This window comes from Erpetoichthys calabaricus, chromosome 2 (assembly GCF_900747795.2).
Source record: "Erpetoichthys calabaricus chromosome 2, fErpCal1.3, whole genome shotgun sequence".
Taxonomy (NCBI): domain Eukaryota; kingdom Metazoa; phylum Chordata; class Cladistia; order Polypteriformes; family Polypteridae; genus Erpetoichthys; species Erpetoichthys calabaricus.
Window position 1 is genome coordinate 175,942,673 of NC_041395.2, and position 24,048 is coordinate 175,966,720.

A 24,048-nucleotide genomic window follows, 5' to 3' on the forward strand; every position below is an offset into this window, starting at 1 on the left:
GTGTAAAGAATGCTGATGAGATATGAAACATAACCAGTAGTCAACGTGCATACTGCCAATTGAATAGTGAATAAGCTACTCTCGGGTTCATATATTTGTAAATCTGACTCTGAAGGAGTCAGTGCCTCATCAGCCTCACTGCACGTCACTGGTTTCTGCATGGGTTTCCACCTCATTCTCTGGTCTTTCCCCAAAGGCATGCATTTTAAGTAAATTGGTAATATTAAATTAGGCTTGGTGTGTGGGTTTTCGCTCTACAAAGGACTAACACCCTGTATGGAGTTTATTCTCGCGTTGTGCCCTATGCTAACTGGGACAGGCTCCAGCCACCCCAAAAAACCCTGGTCTGGATTAAGAGGGTTAGAAAATGAGATGGCATGACTTACAGCCGGATCTCAGTTTAGAAAAACTATGCCCTTGGTAAGCAGAGCCACAGGGAATTGAATCAGTCCTATTTCTGCAGTATTTGGTTTTTATAAACTTTATAGTGGGAAGAACAGACCTAGTGATACGCTGTGCCTGCTTCATCACCCTTTGCAGTGGAATCTTTTCCTTACTAGACTGTGATCCCTTTATTGACAAGACACACTAAAGGTTTAACCAAATTTTGAAGGTCCCAGATCCTATTAAGACAATGAATACATTGTAGGTTTACACCCGTTTTGTCAGTTATCTGTATAAATATCTCAGTTTTTATTAGGTGTTTTAAGTAAATTATCTTAATAAACCACAAAAAAGATAAACAGAGGCTTCCTGTGCCCTGTCCTAGTGTGCTGAGTTATTCAAATATTTCTGAACAAAGGAGTAAAAAGTAACAAAATATTCTCAAATCCAACAAATCCAGTTCAAGATCCAGGGGTTAAAGCCTGAAATTGCACCACTGGGTGTAAAGCAATAAACAGCCAAAGACAGGGCACCAGTCCAGCAATGTGGCCCGTTCATGCACACATGCTGGGCCACATACATACATACTCCACATACTGTACATAATTGGGATTATAACCCAGGACACTGAATCTGTGAGTTGGCAGTGCTGCCCCTCTGTACCCAAGAACATGTGCTCCAATTCTAAAGGTTTTAAAAAGTCTAATTTAAATAAATTACAAAAAAATGTAAATAAAAATAAAGAACGCTATGTAACATAAAAATACAGAAATCACGCAATGTATGCATATAAAAATACAGGTAGCAGCCAATCAATAAATATATAATTAAATCTTTCGTTGCTTAATAAAGTTGTATTTATATCTTTATAAATAAGTTTATGCGAAAATATAATTACCACTCACTTTTTTAATATATTGTTTTATACATAAGGAAAACTCAAGAGAAATTGTTTTTATCATTAAAAAGGAAATTGTGAATAAACCTTTAGCTGTTTTCTTTCACTTCAACATTTCCCTCGAATTAACGACACAGAAGTTGGATGCAGTAGGTATGATTTTGTACTCTCACAACAATGTTTTAAGGTATAGTTGACAGAAGTTTTGCGAGCATTAAACACACGCGAAGTCCCGAAGTAGTTTGATCCAAAAGGCGTTCCGTAAAAGCCGGCTATTTACAAGCGCATAGTTATGACGCAATATCGAAAATGCGCGCGTTTTTTTAATAGGCCGTGCCACTGAACAGAAGCGTTGTTAACGATTATTTATTGTTAATCGATATGGCTTGCAGGAGAGGTGCTCTGATTGTTTTGGAAGGGGTGGATAGAGCTGGGAAGACCACGCAGTGCCAAAAACTTGTTCAGACACTGCGAATGAGTGGCAAGAGCGCAGAAATGATTCGCTTTCCAGGTGAGCTCGCCTAGTTATTTCTCCAGCATGTTTGGTAGCTAAGTGAAATGTTCGTTTGAAAAGGCGGCGTTTTTGTGCTCCTGTATTTTGAGATCTGGTATTTGTAGCGTGTTTACCTCGATTGAGGATGCAAATCTAAAAGATCTTGCATGCAAAACGATAGGGTCTTGTAGCAACGTGCAACCTTGTTGATTTCCTGGTGAACATAATTAATGTGATGGACTGGTCATCGTAGTGACATGTTACCACGTGTACGTAATTAAGTCATAATAGCTAAATGTATAATTATTAAAGATAAAGTGGTTTTAGGGAATGGATAAATAGATTTTTAACTAAATATTTTAAATGCATCATTGTCCATAACCTTAGCATAACTAGACAAATAAAATTATTGTATAATTGCAACAGTGTTGCTTTCTTAGATTACCTGTTTATTGTAAATGCACCCACGAACTGTATTTGCCATTTAAGCGGGTGCTACACAAAACGCTTGGACGTTTTAGCTCCGCCTCTCTGTTGTAAACTGCGATGAATCAACTTCGCACACGAAAATCAATGGATGCTTGAACGTATATATGTGTGGACGGGTTCGACGAAATCGGAGAACGAATGCGAAGCCTCCGCAACTTTTTAAGGTCTGTGTAGGAGCTGGTAATAAATCGTGATTAATCATGCCATCATTTTTTTTTCCACTTACAACTTAGTGACGCTACATGTTGAACAATAACAACTCGCATCTGATCAGTCACATCATTGCACTCACCAAGCACGTATGAAACTCTTTCTGAACTAAAGGGAGAAATATGGTAATAACGAAAGCCTGCGTGTGATCTGTCTATCTATCCTATATTTCTCATGTAAAACGGGAATAATTTGTCTCTGTGCAGTCACCCATGAGATCGATAGCACTACCGTTATGTTTTTGGAACGTTGGTAGCGAAAATAACGTTTCTTTTAACATCCATAATTTTAAATATTTATCTTATGTTCCCTCCTAATGTGAGTTTGTTTTAACTGAAAAGATTCACTGTTACTCTCATTTTCTCCCTGTCCTGGAATTTGTCTAGTAACATTCATATCTTTTTCAAAATGAGTACTTTGAAGTTGTAGACACCCCCATTTGTTAGTTGCATTGCATTTCATGTCATATTGGCTCGTCATACAGCAAAATTAACCAAATACACAATACTAATGATAACCATCTTCTGCTGTTTGTGGGAAAACGTGGCACCAGCATACAGTGATTAAAGGTTTATACACTGCCTGGCCAAAAAAAAAGTCGCCACCCGGATTTAACTAAGCATTACTGCATGGGCGATTATCATTCAGCTGGCAACACGTTATTTAACCCCAACTGGTGCAATGAGTTGCTTCTCATTTCTTAAACAACCATGTCGAAAGACACATCTCGTGGTCGTGGAAAAGATGTTAGTTTGTCTGTTAGTCTGCCAAATCATTGGCATGCATCAAGCAGAGAAAACATCTAAGGAGATTGCAGAAACTACTAAAATTGGGTTAAGAACTGTCCAACGCATTATTAAAAACTGGAAGGATAGTGGGGACCCATCGTCTTCGAGGAAGAAATGTGGCCGGAAAAAAATCCTGAATGATCGTGATCGGCGATCACTTAAACGTTTGGTGAAATCAAATCAAAGAAAAACAACAGTAGAACTCAGGTCTGTGTTTAATAGTGAAAGTAAGAGCATTTCCACACGCACAATGCGAAGGGAACTCAAGGGATTGGGACTGAACAGCTGTGTAGCCGTAAGAAAACCACTAATAAGTGAGGCAAACCGGAAAAAAGGCTTCAATTTGCTAGGGAGCATAAAGATTGGACTCTGGAGCAATGGAAGAAGGTCATGTGGTCTGATGAGTCCAGATATACCCTGTACCAGAGTGATGGGCGCATCAGGGTAAGAAGAGAGGCAGATGAAGTGATGCACCCGTCATGCAAGATCTTGGTGAAAAATTAATGCAACACTGGATGGAACTAAATCTTGTGACATTGCAGAAGCTTATCGAAACAATGCCACAGCAAATGCGTGCCGTAATCAAAGCTAAAGGCAGTCCAACGAAATGTTAGAGTGTGTGACCTTTTTTTTTGGCCAGGCAGTGTATGTAACTGCATCGCATCAGTGAGTGATGCTCTTCATAAGTGCTGGATGGCTGGCATATTTCTGTTATGATACGGTTCATTTGGCAAATCCAGACATACAGCATTTACCCTAACACTTTTATAAACTAAATGTCATGACATGGAATATATCATGAAAGCTTCTTTTTTCTTGAAAGTAAATGCAAATCTGTACAGTGTTGGTAATATGGAGATTCCAAAATATATTGTTCCTTTTTTTTATTTTTTATTTAAGCATATTGCAGTATAAGTGTTCTCTGTAACTAGACTGCTGTAATACAAGTTAGTGAGGATGTGCAGGTTGAGCTCCATGTTGGGGTATAGTGCGAGTTCTGTCTCTCTCTTTGTTCTTATACACTTATTCACACTTTTTAATAATACATCTGCATAGCTTATAAGTTAACAGGAGTTCCTTGCCATATGCACTTTACAGACTAAAGCAGGAGTTTTCAAGTTCAGCCTTAGGACACTTCTGTGGCTGCAGGTTTTTGTCCCTATCAGTTTCTACTTTTAATCAGACTCTTCCAATAATTTTAGCAATTTTTCCCCAGTTTTAATGTTTTTTTTTTTTTTTTTTTTTTTTTTTTTTTTTTTTTTTTTTTTTGAGGTATTATAGAAATTTGTCAATGTTCAGGTTATTTTAGCACACAAGTGGATAATATTGCTGCCCTTTAGCATTCATAGTTATTTGCATCCCCTCTGCTGATCGTCAATTGTCAGTGTCTGGATACAATTAAAAGAGAACTCCACAGAAAAAGTGAATTAAGAAGAAATTGACAAAACAGAGTTAAGCATTTAAAACTTTGACAAAAAAATTCTCAATTTCTTACAAATGTAAGCCTCACACTATTCACTTTTCTGAGTGCCAAGTAATAGATGGAGAAAAAGTTGGGCATTTAAATAGTGATATTAAGGTAATAATGGATTAGTGATTGTGATGTTGATTGAGACAAAAACATGCAGCCATTGAACACCCTATAACTGAAATTGAAACCCATGGGCTAGACGATGTGTCCACATTTAATAAGGCGGAAATTTTTTAAGATCATTTGCATGGGAGAGACTGCTTGTGGATCTAATGGGTATACAGTATCTGTGTGCCGAGAGCACTAAGGATTGGCATCTCTCATGCTTTCAATTAGCCAGACCAGCTGAAACTAGCAGAAATAAACAGGGTGACTCCAAAGGGAACTTCATAATATGTTGATTTGCTCATTGACCTAGTCATAACTATGCTGGTGTCCAGTCTACATACTGTATATAAATACTGTAAAATTACATGGAAGCAGGTTTCTTCTGACCTTAAAGTAGTGCAAAAGTATCTGGACACCATCTCCCATGGCCTTCTGTAATATGAAAAGGATACAGAATCTTCTATGAAAATAGTACTTGGATAAACATTATATTTGTCAAATGTGCACATCTAGAAAAACATAAAACTGGTCCCACTGGAGTCAGAAATCAAAGTGCCGGAGAAAAGACATGGCAGAAGTAGTTTGTGACCTATAACCCTCAGAGAAATAAGCTAGCTGGACGTTCACAGGGCACTACAAGTGGATGGGTAAGAAAAAGTGCACTTGGACAACAGAAGAAAGAATTATGTGGGAATCCAGACTATAATTCATCATTTAATACAATAAACCCCTGTAATCTAATGACCAAGTTCAGAGACCTGCATCTGAACACTTCACCACACAGCTGGGATTTTTACTTCCTGATGGGTAGACTCCAGGTGGTTAGTTGGTGGCCGCACTTCATCATCCCTCATCCTCAGCACTGGGGTTCCACAGGGCTGTGTTACAAGTCCTCTGCTGCACTTCCTCTATACATATAACTTCAAGGCTGCACATGACTTTAACGTCATTGTCAATTTTGCTGATGGTGTTGCCATGGTAGGCCTTATCTAGGGCTGGGTGATATGGAAAAAAAATCTTATATATAAATACTATATATATCACAGTATAAATCCAATCACTATTTCTTTCAAGCTTAAAAGTTCCTTTTTACTCATAAGTGAGATGTGAAGACATCATATGGTTCATTTTTGGTTTAAATATTATTTATTTTCTGTCAGAAGTTGAACATGACAAATGTAATGTAGAACATTATACAACTGTATTTCAAATAAATAAAATAAGATATATACAGGTGCTGGTCATAAAATTAGAATATCATGACAAAGTTGATTTATTTCAGTAATTCCATTCAAAAAGTTAAACTTGTATATTAGATTCATTCATTACACACAGACTGTTGTATTTCAAATGTTTATTTCTTTTAATGTTGATGATTATAACTGAGAACTAATGAAAGTCCTAAATTCAGTATCTCGGAAAATTAGAATATCAATTACGACCAATGCAAAAAAAGGATTTTTAGAAATGTTGCATGTACAGCACTCAATATTTAGTTGGGGCTCCTTTGGCCTGAATTACTGCGGCAATGCGGCGTGGCATGGAGTCGATCAGTCTGTGGCACTGCTCAGGTGTTATGAGAGCCCATGTTACTCTGATAGTGGCCTTCAGCTCTTCTGAATTGTTGGGTCTGGCGTATTGCATCTTCCTCTTCACAATACCCCATAGATTTTCTATGGAGTTAGGCCAGGTGAGTTTGCTGGCCAATCAAGAACAGGGATACCATGGTCCTTAAACCAGGTACTGGTAGTTTTGGCACTGTGTGCAGGTGCCAGGTCCTGTTGGAAAATGAAATCTGCATCTCCATAAAGCTCGTCAGCAGCAGGAAGCATGAAGTGCTCTAAAACTTCCTGGTAGACGGCTGCGTTGACCTTGGACCTCAGAAAACACAATGGACCAACACCAGCAGATGACATGGCACCCAAACCATCACTGACTGTGGAAACGTTACACTGGACCTCAAGCAACATGGATTCTGTGCCTCTCCTCTCTTTCTCCAGACTCTGGGGCCTTGATTTCCAAAGGAAATGCAAAATTTACTTTCATAAGAGAACATAACTTTGGACCACTCAGCAGACAAGACGCTTCTGACGCTGTCTCTTGTTCAAGAGTGGCTTGACACAAGGAATGCGACAGCTGAAACCCATGTCTTGCATATGTCTGTGTGTGGTGGTTCTTGAAGCACTGACTCCAGCTGCAGTCCACTCTTTGTGAATCTCTCCCACATTTTTGAATGGGTTTTGTTTCACAATCCTCTCCAGGGTGCGGTTATCCCTATTGCTTGTACACTTTTTTCTACCACATCTTGTCCTTCCCTTCGTCTCTTTATTAATGTGCTTGGACACAGAGCTCTGTGAACAGCCAGCCTCTTTAGCAATGACCTTTTGTGTCTTGCCCTCCTTGTGCAAGGTGTCAATGGTCATCTTTTGAACAACTGTCAAGTCAGCAGTCTTCCCCATGATTGTGTCGCCTACAGAACTAGACTGAGAGACCATTTAAAGGCTTTTGCAGGTGTTTTGAGTTAATTAGCTGATTAGAGTGTGGCACCAGGTGTCTTCAATATCGAACCTTTTCACAATATTCTAATTTTCCAAGATACTGAATTTGGGACTTTCATTAGTTATCAGTTATAATCATCAACATTAAAAGAAATAAACACTTGAAACACATCAGTCTGTGTGTAATGAATGAATTCAATATACAAGTTTCACTTTTTGAATGGAATTATTGAAATAAATCAACTTTGTCATGATATTCTAATTTTATGACCAGCGCCTGTATAATTGAACTACAAATCTTAATTCTGACCAGTCAAAAGTTTCAAGTGTTACAGGAGAACACAAACAAAATGGACAACTAAATTCTTTGGTTAATTACAAATAAATCAAATAGGTACTACAAAATAAGTAAAGTCTCTATTATGACCAGTCAAAAGCTTTCAAGTTTTACAAAAGAATACACTAAATGTTTTGGTCAACTCCAATTAAAAAAAAAAAAAAAATGAAATCTTAATTCTAAAATTATAGAATCTTAAATCTAAAACTAAAATATTAAAGCCTTCAGGTCTTACAGGAGAACACAAAGTAAATTCTTTGGTCAGTTCCAAATAAATCACATAGGCATTAATACAAAATAAATCTCAAAACTACCTCTATACTGTATCCTTTCCTTTTTTATAGATTCAAGCCGTTTTAAATGGTTGGGAAACAAACCCACAAATACACAGAAAAAAAAAAAAACATTCTGTATATATCCTCAGTGCAAATTCAAGAAGCTTTCAAATGTAAATGAAGGACAACACAAAGAAAATTGACATATTCACTCAATTGTGGTCATCTTGTGCTTCAAGGCAAAAACGAAAGGCACAAGAAATCCCCATTAGTGTAGCACTTGCTTGGAACTTGGACTGTAAAATCTTGTAGTGTGTGTGCTTTAAAGGATGGCACTGCTTCAGATTATAGAAAAGATGAGTGGTATTACCTGTCTTGGTGGGAATATGCTTTTGACACAGTTTACAGTGCATGCTACTCTGCTTCTTGTTAAACTTTAAATTGTCAAAATATCTCCACACTACCAAATTCCTCTGACCCTTCATTTCAGCATTGTCCTCATCTTTTGAGCCTTGGGCTGTGTCCACTGGGGTGTCTTCATTGATAATGTTGATTTTTTTTTTTTTTTTTTTTGAGTTTTCATTAACATTTTCTGTAGTCCATATTCTCTTTTATCGTGCACACCAGCATGTCAGGAATGGGAGCAAAACTACAGTAGCCCAAATATTAGCATGGATGCTGCTGCCAGCTGCTACTCCTATGCTTAGTGTTGTGTGCGCCAACCTCTCCTGATGTGGCTGTAACTCTATTCCAGCCTTATTATTTGATCAGTATGACACTCATTGGCTTTTTGTGTTGTCTATCAAAACATGGATGCAAAGAGTTCTATCAATGTTGTATCGACCAGGTCTTATATTTATTTCTATTGATACAATGAATCCCACATTGTTCCAAAATCTTTAGAGTGAAGAAAAACATGAAATACTTAGAATAGTTTTCAGTAGTGATCTGAGCCCCCTTAAAATTCTACGTATTTGTACATATCCATTCTGTTTTAATGCAGGGCTGATGTTAATTCTTAAGATAGAATCTTCAAATTAACACACTAAAATCTTAATTTTAAAGGTATTTGATATATCAAGTATTAAAATGTCTTAACATGCTTACATGATTGTAGAATAATATCAAATGAGTGGTATTTTTATGAGTCCAATTAATAAAGTGGTTCTGCCAAACAGTTTATTTGGGATAAAAATCTGTTTAAATCATTTTCTTTCAGTGCCAGTGTTGTCTACTCCTGAAATTGTGCCTGGCTAATCTAGTATTCCTCATTCCTGCGTCCTAGCATGTTTTGTTGGATGATAGTTCTTTTCAGTATAAATTTCATTTAATGGTGACTAATTGTGATCACTTGTGCTGCTTGTTTAGACAGGTCAACAGAGATTGGAGAGGTCATAAATGCCTACCTAGACAAGAAGAGTGACCTGGAAGACCACACTGTTCACCTCCTCTTTTCTGCGAACCGCTGGGAGAAAGTGTAAGAGTTCTGTTAATGTTTACTTGAAATAAACAAAAATAGTGAACAGCCTATGAAGAGTCCGAACAGTGTGGGCAGGAAGTCTTGAGTCAGATGAGAACAAGCCACATTAAATGAAAAGTCTGCTGGTCTCAGTAATGTCTGGGGCGCAGACCTGGGGTAGTCTGGATTTTGCATCACTGTCCAGGCCTTTTGAGGAATTCTGTTTCCAAATGTGTTCAGAATATTGCAGCTTCACTACTGTGCTTTCATGTAGATAGTGAACCTCATGTTGTTTAGTAACAAGTAGTAACAATTTTAACTTTTGAGGAGCCACAGTTCACCATTTTTGTCTGTCAATGGAGAGTAAGGCTGCTATATTACTTGATTGTCCATTAAAGTTTGTTTTCAGTTGTTGGTCACTGTTGCAAAATTGTTTAGCCCCGTACAAATAGAACCTACCCTAAATTGGCACAAGAGAGTTCAGACCACAGTTTTCAAGATATTTTGCACAAACTTGTCAATGTTGATCATAGCGTTTGTTTTGATTCTTTGTTTCAGTGCATGCTCTTTGTTGCTCAGTCAGATAATTTTAGACAAAACAGTATTTTTAAATTATAGAAGCTTTCTAATTCTGTATTGCTAAAGCTGAGTGGTGCTTTCTTCTGGCAATAAAGAGCATGTTTTTTTATTGAACATTGTGTAATACATAGCTGGCGGTATTTGCCTGGTCTAATACTTACAATGAATAACACAGACAAGGTATCTGCATAATTTGGAAAGATGAGAGATGATCAGTAGGGCACATAATGTAGCACTGCAAAGAGGTACCACGTACATATAAAGTTAGATAAAAAGTTTTTAGATTCACATAAAAACTGCAGTACAGTAGTTGGCACCAAAACAACACTATCTATTCAGTACTTTGTACAAACTGCTAATGCAGAACACTTTAAATTATCAGGGAAGAAAAAACAATTAATGGTTATGTAATTTGTAGCAAACAGACCTGAGGAAGATTAAATCACTGTAGATGAACTGACATTTGGCTGCCATACCGAGCAGTACGGGAGTACCTGTCTCTTCGCATAATTTTGCATTGGAAGGAGCTGGTGAGCCGAGTTAATTGCCACAGAAATGACTTGTGGTAAGATTAAAAGTAAAGCTTTGAGTACATGTAGGGTGGGTAATTTTTTTTATTTTGCTGTACATTCAGCTGCATCAGACTCTCTTCATGAACAGTCCAGATCTAAGGCACCTATAAATGTCAAGTTGGTGTTGCAAATGTTGATGTTAAAACTTTTCTTCAAACTCTGTACAGCAAATTGTCATATTATTCAAAGAAAGTTGTGACTTTGAGGCATTTGTGAGAATACTTTTAACCCAAAAATATGGAGTCCTGTACCAGCTTGTTGCCATTTGTTGCTACCAGACATACATTTTGCCATTGGACCCAGACTGTCTGAGCATAATCTGAAAGCTGTCATTTTTTTCTCTCTCCAAAAGCGTTAAATGTTATGAATTTATGATATGGAAGAATATGAACAGTAGCAAGCCATCTAATTAAAGGACACGTTCCGTTACATCAGAATTGGTTTGTAATTAAGAAAAAGTTGGAACAGGAAGTTGCATCCACTGCAGCTGTTCAGGATTTTCAAGTTCAAGTAAAAATGCAGCTTCCTTGAACAGTTTCAACTAGTTCTTAATTTACAGCATTTAATAGTAAGATAAATGGCATCTTCCCCAAAAAGTATGTTGAAATGAAAAAGTTTTTGACCAACAATTCAATTCTCAGGGTGATTGGCTGCAGTCAAAATTTGTGAGTCTGTAGTTGCTACAAGAACTGTGCCAATGGAAGTCAAATAAGCCATTATGAGGCTGCAAAACAAGAATAAAATCATTAGAAACATCTGTAAAACTTTAGGATTACCTAAGTCAACTGTCTGGAATTTCATTAAAAAGAAAAACAGCACTGCTGAGCTCAGTAATCGCAAAGGCACCGCTGATGACAGAAGAATTCTAGCTATGGTAAAGAAAAAGCCCCAAACGCCTGTCTGACAGAGCAGAAATAGACATCAGGAGGCAGATGTGTAATGGCTTGGGCATGTATCGCTGCCAAAGGTACTGGCACACTTCTCTTCATTGATGATGTAACTGCTGACAGCAGTTGGATAATGAATTTTGAGGTGTGTAGAAAAATCTGCTGAAGTTCCAGTAAATGCCTCCAAACTTTTTGAATGGGGTTTCATCTATCCTAACAACAAGATGATAATCCCAAATATACTGCTAAGGCAACACAGGAATTTTTCAAAGATAGAAAATCCTTGAATGGCCAAGCCAGTCACCCAATTTAAATCCAATTGAGCAGGTCTTCCATATGCTGAAGAGAACGTAAGGGAGCAAGCCTCCGAAACAAGCAGGAGCTGAAGATGGCTGCATTAGATGCTTGACAGGGCATCACCAGAGAAAATACTCCAGCCCCCTGGTGATGTCTATGAATCACAGACTTCAGACAGTCTTTGTACGCAAGGGATATGCAATATAGTGATAAATTTGACTGCTTTTAATATACTTGCCATTACTATGTCCGAAACATTATGGTGCCCTGAAATTGGGGATGATGCATATAAAGTGTTGTCATTTATACTCTTAAATGATTAAATTGCACATTGCAGACGTTAATGCTTGTTTGGTTTGTAATTTTAACCTATGGTGCAGAGGGGTAAACCAACAAAAAATGTGTCTTTGTCCCAAACATAATGGCAGGCAATGTAGCTTGCAAAGAAAACATCTTTCAAATTTAAAATGTGGGTCATGATCAATGTTTATTTTAAATTCAATTAATAACTTTCACAATCAAATAAAGTAAAATTGTGTCTATGTGATTGGTACCAGAGTAGAGATATCTTTGGATTTCTGTATATTTTTATATGTTGAGCACCACCCTAAGGAGCATTACATATTCTAATAAATTATAGTTATAATAAATTTGCTCTGTGGTTAAGTTTATTAGCCATCCTAGATGTTTAAAACCTATAGTTAAAAATTAATGGGACATTTATGGGTTTCTTATTTCTGGTAGTTTCACTAAAAAACTGTAAAAGTTTAGCATTTTTGTGTGTATGGCTAATGTAAAAAAATTAATTCTTTAACCCAAAAACTAATACAACCTTTAGAAACCTTATACACCTATTAAAACTAGCAAGTGCCGCTGCTTCCTTCTAACAACAATTTGCCTCACTTTTCAACAGTAACTTGTTGAAAACCTCTGTCACAGTGCTATTTTTGATCGGTACTCTTTAATAGCCATTCCAAAAAATCCAGGCATGTATGCTTTTTGATTTCTATTCAGGATCAGCCCCAGAACCTTTAAAGCCACAGGCTCAGAACACTGGTTTGAATATTGTAATCCTCAATGTCTTAATCCTCAGAATTCATGATGCCAAGCAGACACTAAAGGTCTCCCAACAGTAAACACACACTGCTGTGAAGTTGCTTTGCTGCAAGCTGTGTTATCTGTGATCTTATAACCCATCTCTTCTGAGACAAATGACATGTGCAGTTTGTGTGATATTTTTTTATTTTTTCTTCCCCACCCAGCAATTAAATATTTTATATTTAATTATATAAATTATAAAATTTTACTATTTAATATTCTGATCTGTGGGTAGATTTTAATTTTTTTTAACACTGCACTGTAGAAGGACTAGAGCCAGTGGCTTTATAAATAATTCCAAGCCTTGCAATGGTAAAATCCAAGAAAAAAAGCTTTTTGTCTCGGCCATTTTCACAAAAGTATGTTGACAAAATGCTGATATGTTCAGAAATGCATTAATGGGGAATAATATTTTAAGTACCTGAGTCCAAAAATAAGAGCGTTGATAACCTAGGAAATGAGAATCGGTTACTTCTAAAAATTGTATTTGCATTATTGTGAAGAATGATAATAATTTCATCCAAACCTTTTCATTTTTGTTTTTCCCAAAAAAAAAACTGGAAGGCTTTACACTTTTTTTTTTTTTTTTTTTATTGTATGTAAAACTAATAATTGAGATGGCCATGTTTTTTTTATTCTGGCTCTCTTTATTTTGGCAGATCTGATGAAATGGCTAGGGAGTCAGTAAACCTTTATAATTAAAGCATTGCAAGCTTAAGAGACATGTTCAAAGAGGTGAGGAACTAGTAAATTGGTGGGTTCAAGTTCAGTGCTTTTATTTGCTTGATTGATTTGATCAACTAATTGTCTGTGGGGGCTGTTTGCACAGTGCAGTCTGTGCATAAAAGGAGAACACTGTTTGAGTGACATTATCCTAAAATAACAATAGGAATATTGTAAACATCACACCCATTTTTGTTATCTTGTTCTTGGTACAGGCCCTACATCAGGAGAAGGTTAGAACAAGGAGTGACGTTGATTGTGGACAGATACGCGTTTTCAGGTGTGGCCTTTACAAGTGCTAAACCAGTGAGTACACACTTGTTTAATATGCATTGTTTTTATAAAGAAGTAGCCTTTGGGTAAATAACTTGCTTTGAACTAATTTCATTGGAGAATAAAGTGCTTGTATGCTGAAATACCATTGTTTGCTCCAATTTTACATTTGTACCTTGAATTTTTTGCAGCTTTTTTTTTATCATGCTGCTGAAACTCTTCTCCAACCTGCGGGGGTGCTATTTGTAGTCCTGATTTCCTAAGATGCAACATCTTATAAATGTTGGCTTCACTAAAAATTTATTTATTTAAAAATAGAATGTCATTGTTTGTATTAACATTGCCATTTATGCTGGCACACCTTTTTATCAGTAGTATTAGAAACATTTCTATATATAAATGCCTAAATCAGCCACTTTTATTTGTTTTAATAAAGGGCTTTAGCCTCGAATGGTGCAAGAATTCTGACATAGGCCTCCCAAAGCCAGACTTGGTGTTCTTTCTGCAACTGGATCCATTCAGTGCTGCACAACGTGGAGAGTTTGGAGCTGAACGATATGAAACAAGTGACTTTCAAACGGCCGTTCAGCAGCGTTTTGACCATCTGCTTTTAGATGCCAGTATAAATTGGAAGGTAAGCTGTAGTGGGGGGGGCAAAGAAAGATAGGGACTAAGAATTAACACACTAATTTTATGAGACAAATATGATGGGTCATGCAAAGCACAAATTTGAAATCTCAGCTTGCTTTTAACTCTAATTCAACAAAAAGCATTAGGGTTTGCAATGCCGGCATATACTTTTTAAATAGGCATATTTAATTAAAAAAACAATCCTGAAGGCTGCTTACTTTTATCTAAGGATACTGCTTAAATGAAGGTCAAATCCACATATGTTAAAATAGAAAAAAACTGACATGTACTTACTTTATCATATGACTCTGTATCTGTAACTAGGAAGCAAATTTGGGGTCTATAAGTACAACACAAGTATAAGATCATACACAAGTTCTACATTCAAATATGCTGGCATCTTAAATGTGTAGTCATTAATGTAATTCACTTTAAATCCATTACACAAATGTGCAATAGTTTCCAGGGGAATCCATGAGCCACTTTGAAACCCTCCACATGTGGTTGCCTTATTTGTGGAGTGACAACCTATTGTTTTCCAACAATGGGATGCACTACACAGGTTAATGTGGAGGGTGGGGTGATGTAAACCCAATTTCTGTGCATTCTTGTACATACCCACTATATAACAAAACATTAAGGGGTGTGTGTCTAGTTTCTCCTAGAACAATCTGATTGGTTTGTTTTGCTTTGGTATTGCAGTCAAAAGAGGAAGTGCAAGTGCAACACACACAACGAGGAGAAAAGGCATAGGAGGCACGCTGGGAGTTGCCTTCAGAGGCAGCTGGACAGTAGACGAGAAAGATGCCTCTTAAGTAATGACAGAGTTTGAGAAGCAGGCTTTATGGAAATGCACTCGAGAGAGGAAGAGTCCGTAAAGAGGTTCAGGCACATGTGGATAGAGATGAAAGGCACTAATGGTACATGAAGGGCAAGAAATAGAGTAATTAAACAAAAAAAAAATTCTATTACTGGCCTTTGACAGGAACCGTGGCTAGCTGGGCAATAGTCTTGCATGATTGCTCTTACTAGTCTTACAGAGCTAAATAAATGTTGCATGTGTCTGGAGATAACCATGACTGAATTTTGCTTAAAACTGTGTGGGAACAATTAAAGGCTCTCTGAGTGTCACATTTCTAAACCAATCCAACACCACACGAAGGCGGAAATCAAAGTAGGGGAGGTGATTTTGAACTACTGCTCTTGTTAACCTAGTCTGACGGACAGCAAGCTTCTGATTATGATTAACATACATGAGTGTGGGGCGAGCACAATGCACAAGTTAAAACTAAATATAACCTGTTGCAAGGTAAAAACCTTTCTGTAAAATCAGATTATACATTGGCATCTGAAAACATCAGTGGACTAGTGGCAAAAGTGAAAGGTATGTTTTTTGTAGTTGCTGCAAGTACTCTCTGTTGTTCTGTTATAATCATCGTATTGGAGGCGATATAAGGTTGATAGAATTGCAGCTATGTATGTGACTATGAATTGCATGATAATGCATTCTAAGTAAACAATATGTCACATTCTGGAGATAACCATGAGTGAATTTTGCTTAAAATTGGGAGGGAACAAAAGTACATGAAATGGACTGCCATTTAAGAGTGATGATAGCAACAATAAATGCAGATGTCAGTACTCAAAATACCTGAATTAACAAGTTCCATCATTGTGCTCATCACCATCCAAATTATTATGGTTTAGTTTACTGTGTGTTACTGAGATCCTGAATGGATAACAGCACTTTTGGCTTTTTTTTTTTTTCTTTCTGTGTCTTTCGTTCATTTTTTTTTTTTTTTTGTACACTGTCCCTGAAACCCCAGGCAATTTAAAGTGCATGGACTGGATGAATTGGGGGGTGGGGGGTTAGGAGTGGAGCACTATCAGCAGCGGCTTTCACCACTATTCACTACAAACTTATTGAGTTGCTCCAGATACACATTCTTATTTAAAAACCACATCTGGCCCCATGAGACTACGTTCTTACTGGCATGCTTTTCAATGTAACCATCTACAGTTTATAGCAAACACCTTCATGACAACCATACCACACACGGGCATGATTTAGATTTCTTTAGAAACATGATTTTTTTATATGATGCAACATCATGAAACATGCTTAATAATTTAAACTAGTGGGGCATAGAATCTGCATATGCTGTATATTCCTAAGGTAACCTAAGCTTGGCGGTGGTGCTCATGGACACAGCGGTTCAGTGTTGTTGTTCTAACATTGGACATCGATGTTTTCCTATAGTAGAAAAGAACTAATTAATATAGGAATATCAAGTAAAATTTCTACTACAAGCACCTTCTAGCTCTATCAGGAGACATTAAGAGGACCAGCATCTCCATGGATAACAGTACCGAGCAGAGGGCAGAAGAGATGGCAAAAACTTAGGAATCCGAGCAAGGTTAAGAAAAGACCCTTATAAACCACCACTGCCTAGTCTCTTCGGGTCACTTGCCAATAAAATACTTGAGTTAAATTTATCATCGCATACATCAATTTGGGATAGTTGCATGCCAGAAACTTGGCTCAGTCCAGGAGTTTCGGGTACAGGATACACAACCTATCTGAGCAATCATAACAAAGACCCCAGTAAGCGCCACACAGGTGGATTATGCATTTATGTAAATAAACACTGGTGTACAATACTACTAGATTAGACAAGCACTGCCTGCCTGACCTGGAGTTGATGGCACTGAACTGCAGACCATTTTACCTGCCCGTGGAAGTTTTCTGTTGTGATTGTGACTGCTGTATATATTCCACCAGATGCCAACGCTAATGCAGCACTTGGATGCATGTTAACAGCTATAAACAAACAACAGATAGCCTGTCCCGATGCGGTCCTTATTCTGGCAAGAGTTTTTAATCATGTCAGTTTGAAGACTGTGCTTCTTAAATTTGACTAACACTTTAAATGTGCAACCACAGGGAAAAACAGATTGGACCGGGTCTACTCAAATGTCAGGAAAGGGTACAGAACCTCACCCCTCTCACATCCGGGACAATCCAGATTATTTATTACTCTTAACTCCAGATAACAGACCCCTTATTAATAGAGTAAAAATTGCCATAAAAACTGTTAAAATATGTCCTGAAGGTGCATTTCTACAATTGCAGGACTGCTTTCAACGTACTAACTGGTACTTGTTCTTTGATCCGGATTTTGACATAAGCGCTTCTCTGCTACATCAGGGCCTGCATTGAAAATGTCAGCAGTGACAAATGTATCCATGTTTTTGCAAATAAAAAACCATGGATGGCAAAACTGGTTCAAAACCTCCTGAAAGAATGGAATGCAGCCTTTAGATCCAGAAATAAAATATGGTATGGTGGTGCCATATGAAACCTGAAAAAAGGAATTAAAGGTGCAAAGGCTACATAAGGGAAAAGGATTGAGGATCACTTGACCAGTAAAAACCTTCCCACAGACAATGCCTCACTGGCAGTTGAGCTTGATTGCTACTTTTGCCATTTCAAGATAAAAGAATTAGTACAATTTTTCCCCAATTAGTCTCTGTTAATCATGATTTTATTATATAAGCACGAGAAGTAAGTAAGGCGCATACTTAGGACTGTCAATGTTAAGAAAGCTGCAGGGCCTTATGGTATTTCAGGCAGAGTGCTTAAGAACGGTACCTGTCAACTGGCAGAGGTGTTTACAGACATCTTTAATCTGTCTCTGGCGATGTCTGAAATCGGCTACGATCATACCAAACAGTCTAATATCAGCAGTCTGAATGATTACGGACCAGTGGCACTCGCATCCATTATAGCAAAATGCTTTGAGAGATACAGTCAGTCTTAAAACACATTAAATCTATTATCCCTTACACCCTGGATCAGCAGCAGTATTATGCCTGTAGGGCAAACTGCTCCACATAGGATGCTATTGCCGTAACTCACCATACAATACTAACCCATTTGGGGGGGGGGGATGGTGGGGGTATATGAGAATGTTGTTTGTGGATTATAGTTCTGTATTCAACACTGTTTTCCCCAGCAGTTTAGTCATTAAACTTCTGACGCTGGGTCTCTAATCCTCGGTGTATGCGAATCAAGGACTTTTTATCCAACAGGACAGAGACAGACTAGGTCATCATTTTTCTTCAAGTCTGATCCTCGGCACGGGCGTGCCACAAGGCTATGTGCTGAGTCCCCTTAAATATACCCTGTACACATATGACAGTGTCACCATACATCCTACAAATACAATCTTCAAATTTGTACATGATACAACAGTGGTGCGGCTAATCTCGGATGGGGACGAGATGGCATGTAGAGATGAAGTCACTAAACTGGTAGAGTGTTGTTCAGTAAATAACTTATAACTGAACACCAAAAAAAAAAAAAGAATCATTCTGGATTTTCAGAGACAATGTGAGGATCACTCTCCTTTAAACATCACAGGAGGAGAAGTATAAAGGGTTTTCAATTTCAACTTTCTGGGAACCTTGTATCACTGATAACCTCACATGGACAACCAACTCCATTGCCCTAGTTAAAAAGACTCGGCATTGGCTCTGTTATTTAAAGACCACTTAAGAAGACCAACTTGACTGCAGAGCTGCTCATGTCTTTTTATCGCAGTTCTGTTTATATATTTATATTATATTATATTATATTATATTATAGTGTGGTAAGCCAACTGCACAGAAGCAGACAGGAGGGCATTACAGAGAGTCAAAACATTATTGGACTTCCTCTGCCCTCATTGGAGGATATCTTCAAGACTTGCTGCCTCCACAGAGTTTGCAATATCTGGAGAGACTCCTGCCATCACCTTTTTGCATTGCTACCATCTGTTAGACACTGTAGGACCCGAAAGACTTGCACTAGAAGGTTCAAAAACAGTTTTTTTTTCCTAGAGCTGTCACTGAACTGAACTCTAGTTCACCTCAGAATCGTATGTTTGTTGGTCTTAGTGTAAATTTAACTTGTATCTTGTGTAAATTTATTCTGCTGTAAATTGTGATAAATTTTGGATGAACAGATATACAGTATGTACATCCTAGGGACTGCACTGCAAATTATGTTGTGCAAGAAATGTGCCATGACAATAAAGGTATTCATTCATTCGTAATTTCCTTATTTGTCTTTAAAACACCAGTCTGGCTTAAGTATATCTAAGCAATGTTTTAGCTTTTGCTTGCCTATTTTTCAGTATATCAGCTGTAAGAAACTGAATTTCAGGTGCTATACCAGTTACTTTGATACGGTTAAATAATGGACTAGCACTTAAAGAATAAAACAAAACACTTCTGTGGGTTGATTTTTGCAAAAAGTGTGCCATCCAGTGAATGTTGTTTGTTATTACAAGATTAGCAACTATTAAATCATGCAGATAGATAATTGTTAAATGTTAATTAAATGTTAATTTTTAATGGCAGTATTTTTGTTTTTGGTAAATACAAAGTATAGTAATTGTGGCTGTATGTTTTACAAAATGAAAAAGTTAAATACCTAAAAGCAGAAAGCCTTTTATTTGCTGCTTTGGTTACTTGTCATTTTTTTTCTTTTTGTGTAAACATTTAGGGTAGTTAGCAAACTGTTATCCTGGTTTTACAAGAAAGGAATTAAAGAATAACATTGTCCTGATTCTTTGCAACTGGCATTTCATCCAGGGCTTCTTCATAACAAAATCGGACGATTCTCCTTGCATTTGAGGAATAAAGCATTTTAAATTTTTTTAAAATTATTTTTGTTGGCAAACTCTTACAGAAGGTATAGTGCTGTAGTATGATCTCTCATAAGCTCCTAGTTGGTAAATGTGCTGTGAAAAAGAACTCATGGTAGAAAAGAGCATTAATAGCAGTAAAGTACTTGAACTGGCATTTAATTCTGCCCAAACGTTCTGCAAAAGATTGTGTGCTGTTACTTGTGCGACTCATTAAGAGTCTCAAACCTCTTTTAGCTGACCTGAGCTAAAAAGTGTGTATGTATGTATGTATATACTGTGTGTGTGTGTGTGTGTGTGTGTGTGTGTGTGTGTGTGTATATATATTATATTTATATTATACACACATACACGTACCCTGTGTAAATGGCATAAACAAAGTACTCCTTCAGATTTTGTGGATTTTTTTTGCCTGCTTAGGGGCATCCAGGTGTTACTGACATTTGTTCTCACAGCAGCATGTCTTATCTTTTGTCAGGTGATTGATGCTTCTCAAAGTATTGAAGATCTGCATTCACAAATTAGGTCTTATAGTGAAGATGTGATGGAACTCGTAGCCAGACAGCCAATTGGAGAGCTGTGGAAATAAAGGTTTTACTTCAGAAACATGCATTTCTGGTTTCTACTGGAGCTTAGAGAAGACCATGGTTTTCCAATAAATCACCCCCAGATGTGACCAAGTCAAGGTTCAGCATCTTCTCTGCATTTACTCCTGATGGACTATCGTTGCCAAAATCTTGGAGGTACTTCAGATGAGCTGTTTTTGGGTCCAGTGGAGTTGCGTTTTTTTTTTTTTGTGACCCTTTTTATCAGTTTTAAACAACTTTACCTTGCAAATAGCGGTAAATGCAAATCTTACTAAACAATTTCTGTTCCATTGTATTGCACAATGAGTTTAAAACACTCTATATATCAAACTACCCCTTAACAGACATTACTACAATGCAATTATCTATGTAAATGCTCATAATGGAAGTTTTTATTAAAATAAAAATATAATTTTTAATAGCAAATATAAAGAAGAAAATGTAAAATTTTCACTTGACCATAAAAATTTCATGAAATGTTGACACTTTATAAGTTAACACCATTTAATAATACTTAATAAACTTTAAATGATATGCCACTATAGCACTCAATAGCATTTTATTGGGCATATACACAGTGGCACACTTAAAAGTAACCACCTATAGGAGGTGCCCTTCTTTCACATCAAGACTAAACTGCATGACTTCAGGGCAAGATCTCCAAGACACCAACTTGCCGTGACAGATGTGTCGAGACTTTTTGGGACCAGCTGCTAAGCTTGGCAATGGAGCTAAATGTTATGTCACTGCCTGATGTCACTTTTTTTTTTTTTTTAATATAAATAGACAGCATCTTACTGACACCTCTTTGTTAAAGTGTTTGTAGCGCTTGTACTGACTTCCTTTCAAGTACATTCTTTCTGAATGTAAAATAAATTGATGCTGTTTAAGGTTGTTTGAATAACCTAGTTTTCATGCAAGTTCCAAAAAAATACAAAATGCTTTGGAATATTTATTTAAAAGAAACTTTGCGGATTATTTGGGAAATATCTGGCTTAATTTCTAGTCTCACTCCTACTCCTTAAATGTTAACAGCAAATACACTCAAATTAAACAGTAGGCTGCATTTAAGTGTGCCACCTGTGACCAGTAAGACGTGAGAGCGCAGCCTGCCTATAATACAACAACTGTTGAAAGGACGCTAACTTTTGAGCCTGGCTAATAAAGTTTTATCCTCAAGCAATGGCTCCATTTTGGCTAGTGACTTACTGCATTTTGAAATAGCAGCCACACTGCATTCCTAGCACTGATGTGAGTGCCAAAACAGAGTTTCTGTACAATTATCTGATTAGTATGAAGGGGCACTACCTTCTTAACTCCAGCTGACTTTCCTTATTAATTTGACTTTCAACTGTTAACACCCTTAAGTGTAAACAGCAATGCAATTAATGGAAGTGCAGTGATGCATTGGCCCTTCTATCTATGCAGTATCTTTTAACAACAGAACTCCAAATCAGTGTCGCAGAGTGTCAGAGCCTGCCTTACCTTCAACTCGTTATTTCACACATTATTTGTGAGTACAGATGTTGAACCTTTTTTAAAAGTTCTTGGAGACCTGTGAGTAAAGTTCACTTTGTATGTGTGAGAGCAGGAATGCCCTGTGATGAACTCGCATCCCATTCGGAGTAAGTTTCTGCCTCAGGATCGTTATTTTTTTCTGACCTTATACATTGACTAAGCAGGTTGGATAAATTGATCGATAAATCACAAAAAGATAAATTCAACCATGTACTGTAAGTAAATTTAAAATGTGTATTTATAAAAAATGCATGTAAGTAAGATCACTGTACTTCATTTACCTTTTTGCACACTTTTTTGTTTTGCTTCTTATTTCATCTAATAATGGTAACAAATATAATAAGATGCAAGGCTTCTATGATGTACAGTGTTCAATTTTTGGACTGCCATTTTCTCTAAACTAGTCTCTTGACCTGACTGTTAATGCATAAATACCATAACAGAATATTCTCAAACTTATCTTAATCCAAATACAGGTCATTGTTTCAGGGGATGGGGTTGGACCTTATCCCAGCAGCTCTAAAAGCTGGAAGTAGCCTTGACCAAGGCTTCAGTCCATCACAGGGTCCCCATTCACCTACCCACTTAGAAACACAAAAGCAGATGTGGTGGGAAAAGCCATACAGACACAGACAGGATGCACAGTCCACCCAGACAATGTCCGTACGTGGGATTTAAGCCCAGAATGCCAATCTGTGAAGTTGAATTGCTACTCAATGCACCTCCACCTACCAGTATTTTAAATAAAATCAAATATACATAATCCACATAAAAAAAATCCAAAATGCTTAAATGTTTCTAATAAAATTACTTCTGATCTGTAGACCTATAAATATTTGTAATTACACAACTCTGAATAAACCATTTAGAATCACCCGATGACTTTACTGCATCTTCTAGCATTTCTCATACAGTAGATCTGATTTATGTAAGGCTAGGTTATAGAAGTTAAGAAAAAAAAAATACTACTCTTATTACAAAACAGACACATCATAAGGTTCACTTCCAATAATCACATTAATGTCTTCATTTTGAAGCATGTGTTGTATAGCACATTTTATTTGGATACAACCTTGGGATTTTCCAACAAGACACTAGAATGCAACAATTTTTTTTATTTGTTTTTTTTTTGTATTTTTCTATAAAATGAAAAAAAGTGAAAATCGTAAACATAAAAAGAATTAATTACCCCCACCCTAAACGCAAAATTTCGCAGTGAAAGTTACCAACATCAACTTTTCGGCAGAGCTTGATCAGACAGGAAGCAGTGTCCAGGGGATGAGCATGAATTACACTAAGCAATAGATGCCGGGAAAAACTAATTAGAATATGTGCAAATAGTCTTCCCTACCCCCAAGGTCAATCAATTTACTATTATTCCTTTGTTTGCATGGACAACAATCTTCACAGGGACAGAATCTCAAATTCCTCATCCTCAGAGTCAAAGAATCTCTCCAGGCGATCAGAATCGGAGAAATCTGCAAAAATAAAGACAATTAACTTGGAAACAGAAAGAAAAAAATAAGTAAAAATCAAGTTGTCCCTTGTGGAGATTTCCAATTTTCAGATCAGTTCCCTTCTCTCATGTGAACTGAAATGCTACTTTTCATGTGGAGTATCCCATGATGAAGAGAAGTCCTTTGTGTGGATTAGCTAACAAAATGGTTTCATAGTTAGCAGTTGCACATAGATATCATTAATCCAGCTCCGGGTGCTTTGTATTTTTATTGTACAGATAGGTAAAAGCATGTGCCACTCACTATCAATCAGGTATCATAGCTGAA

At 37.1% G+C, this 24,048-nt stretch overlaps 2 protein-coding genes across 3 annotated transcripts in view; one reads left to right on the forward strand and one right to left on the reverse strand.

Annotated features, from left to right (window-relative positions):
• atg4b (autophagy related 4B, cysteine peptidase) overlaps positions 1-24,048 on the reverse strand; it is a 308,094-nt gene that overhangs the window by 213,947 nt on the left and 70,099 nt on the right. The window contains exon 13 of one of the 2 annotated variants that reach the window (XM_051923643.1): positions 23,634-23,742. In XM_051923643.1, coding sequence (XP_051779603.1) covers positions 23,669-23,742 — 74 coding nt within the window. In that variant the 3' untranslated portion in view covers positions 23,634-23,668. Of the gene's footprint in view, positions 1-23,293; positions 23,743-24,048 lie in introns of those variants that run through there. The other variant, XM_028794816.2, reaches the window with a different exon arrangement.
• dtymk (deoxythymidylate kinase (thymidylate kinase)) lies at positions 1,568-21,141 on the forward strand. Its single transcript, XM_028794817.2, has 5 exons — positions 1,568-1,793; positions 9,320-9,428; positions 13,782-13,872; positions 14,276-14,473; positions 20,638-21,141. The coding sequence occupies exons 1-5, from the start codon at positions 1,664-1,666 to the stop codon at positions 20,746-20,748; spliced, it is 639 nt and encodes a 212-aa protein (XP_028650650.1). The 5' UTR covers positions 1,568-1,663; the 3' UTR covers positions 20,749-21,141.

Excerpts from the sequence above, each read along its gene's own strand:
- dtymk (XM_028794817.2), top strand. The coding sequence starts at position 1,664 with ATGGCTTGCAGGAGAGGTGCTCTGATTGTTTTGGAAGGGGTGGATAGA. Across the intron at positions 9,429-13,781 it reads GCGAACCGCTGGGAGAAAGT|GCCCTACATCAGGAGAAGGT; the intron begins GTAAGAGTTCTG and ends TTCTTGGTACAG. Across the intron at positions 14,474-20,637 it reads ATGCCAGTATAAATTGGAAG|GTGATTGATGCTTCTCAAAG; the intron begins GTAAGCTGTAGT and ends ATCTTTTGTCAG.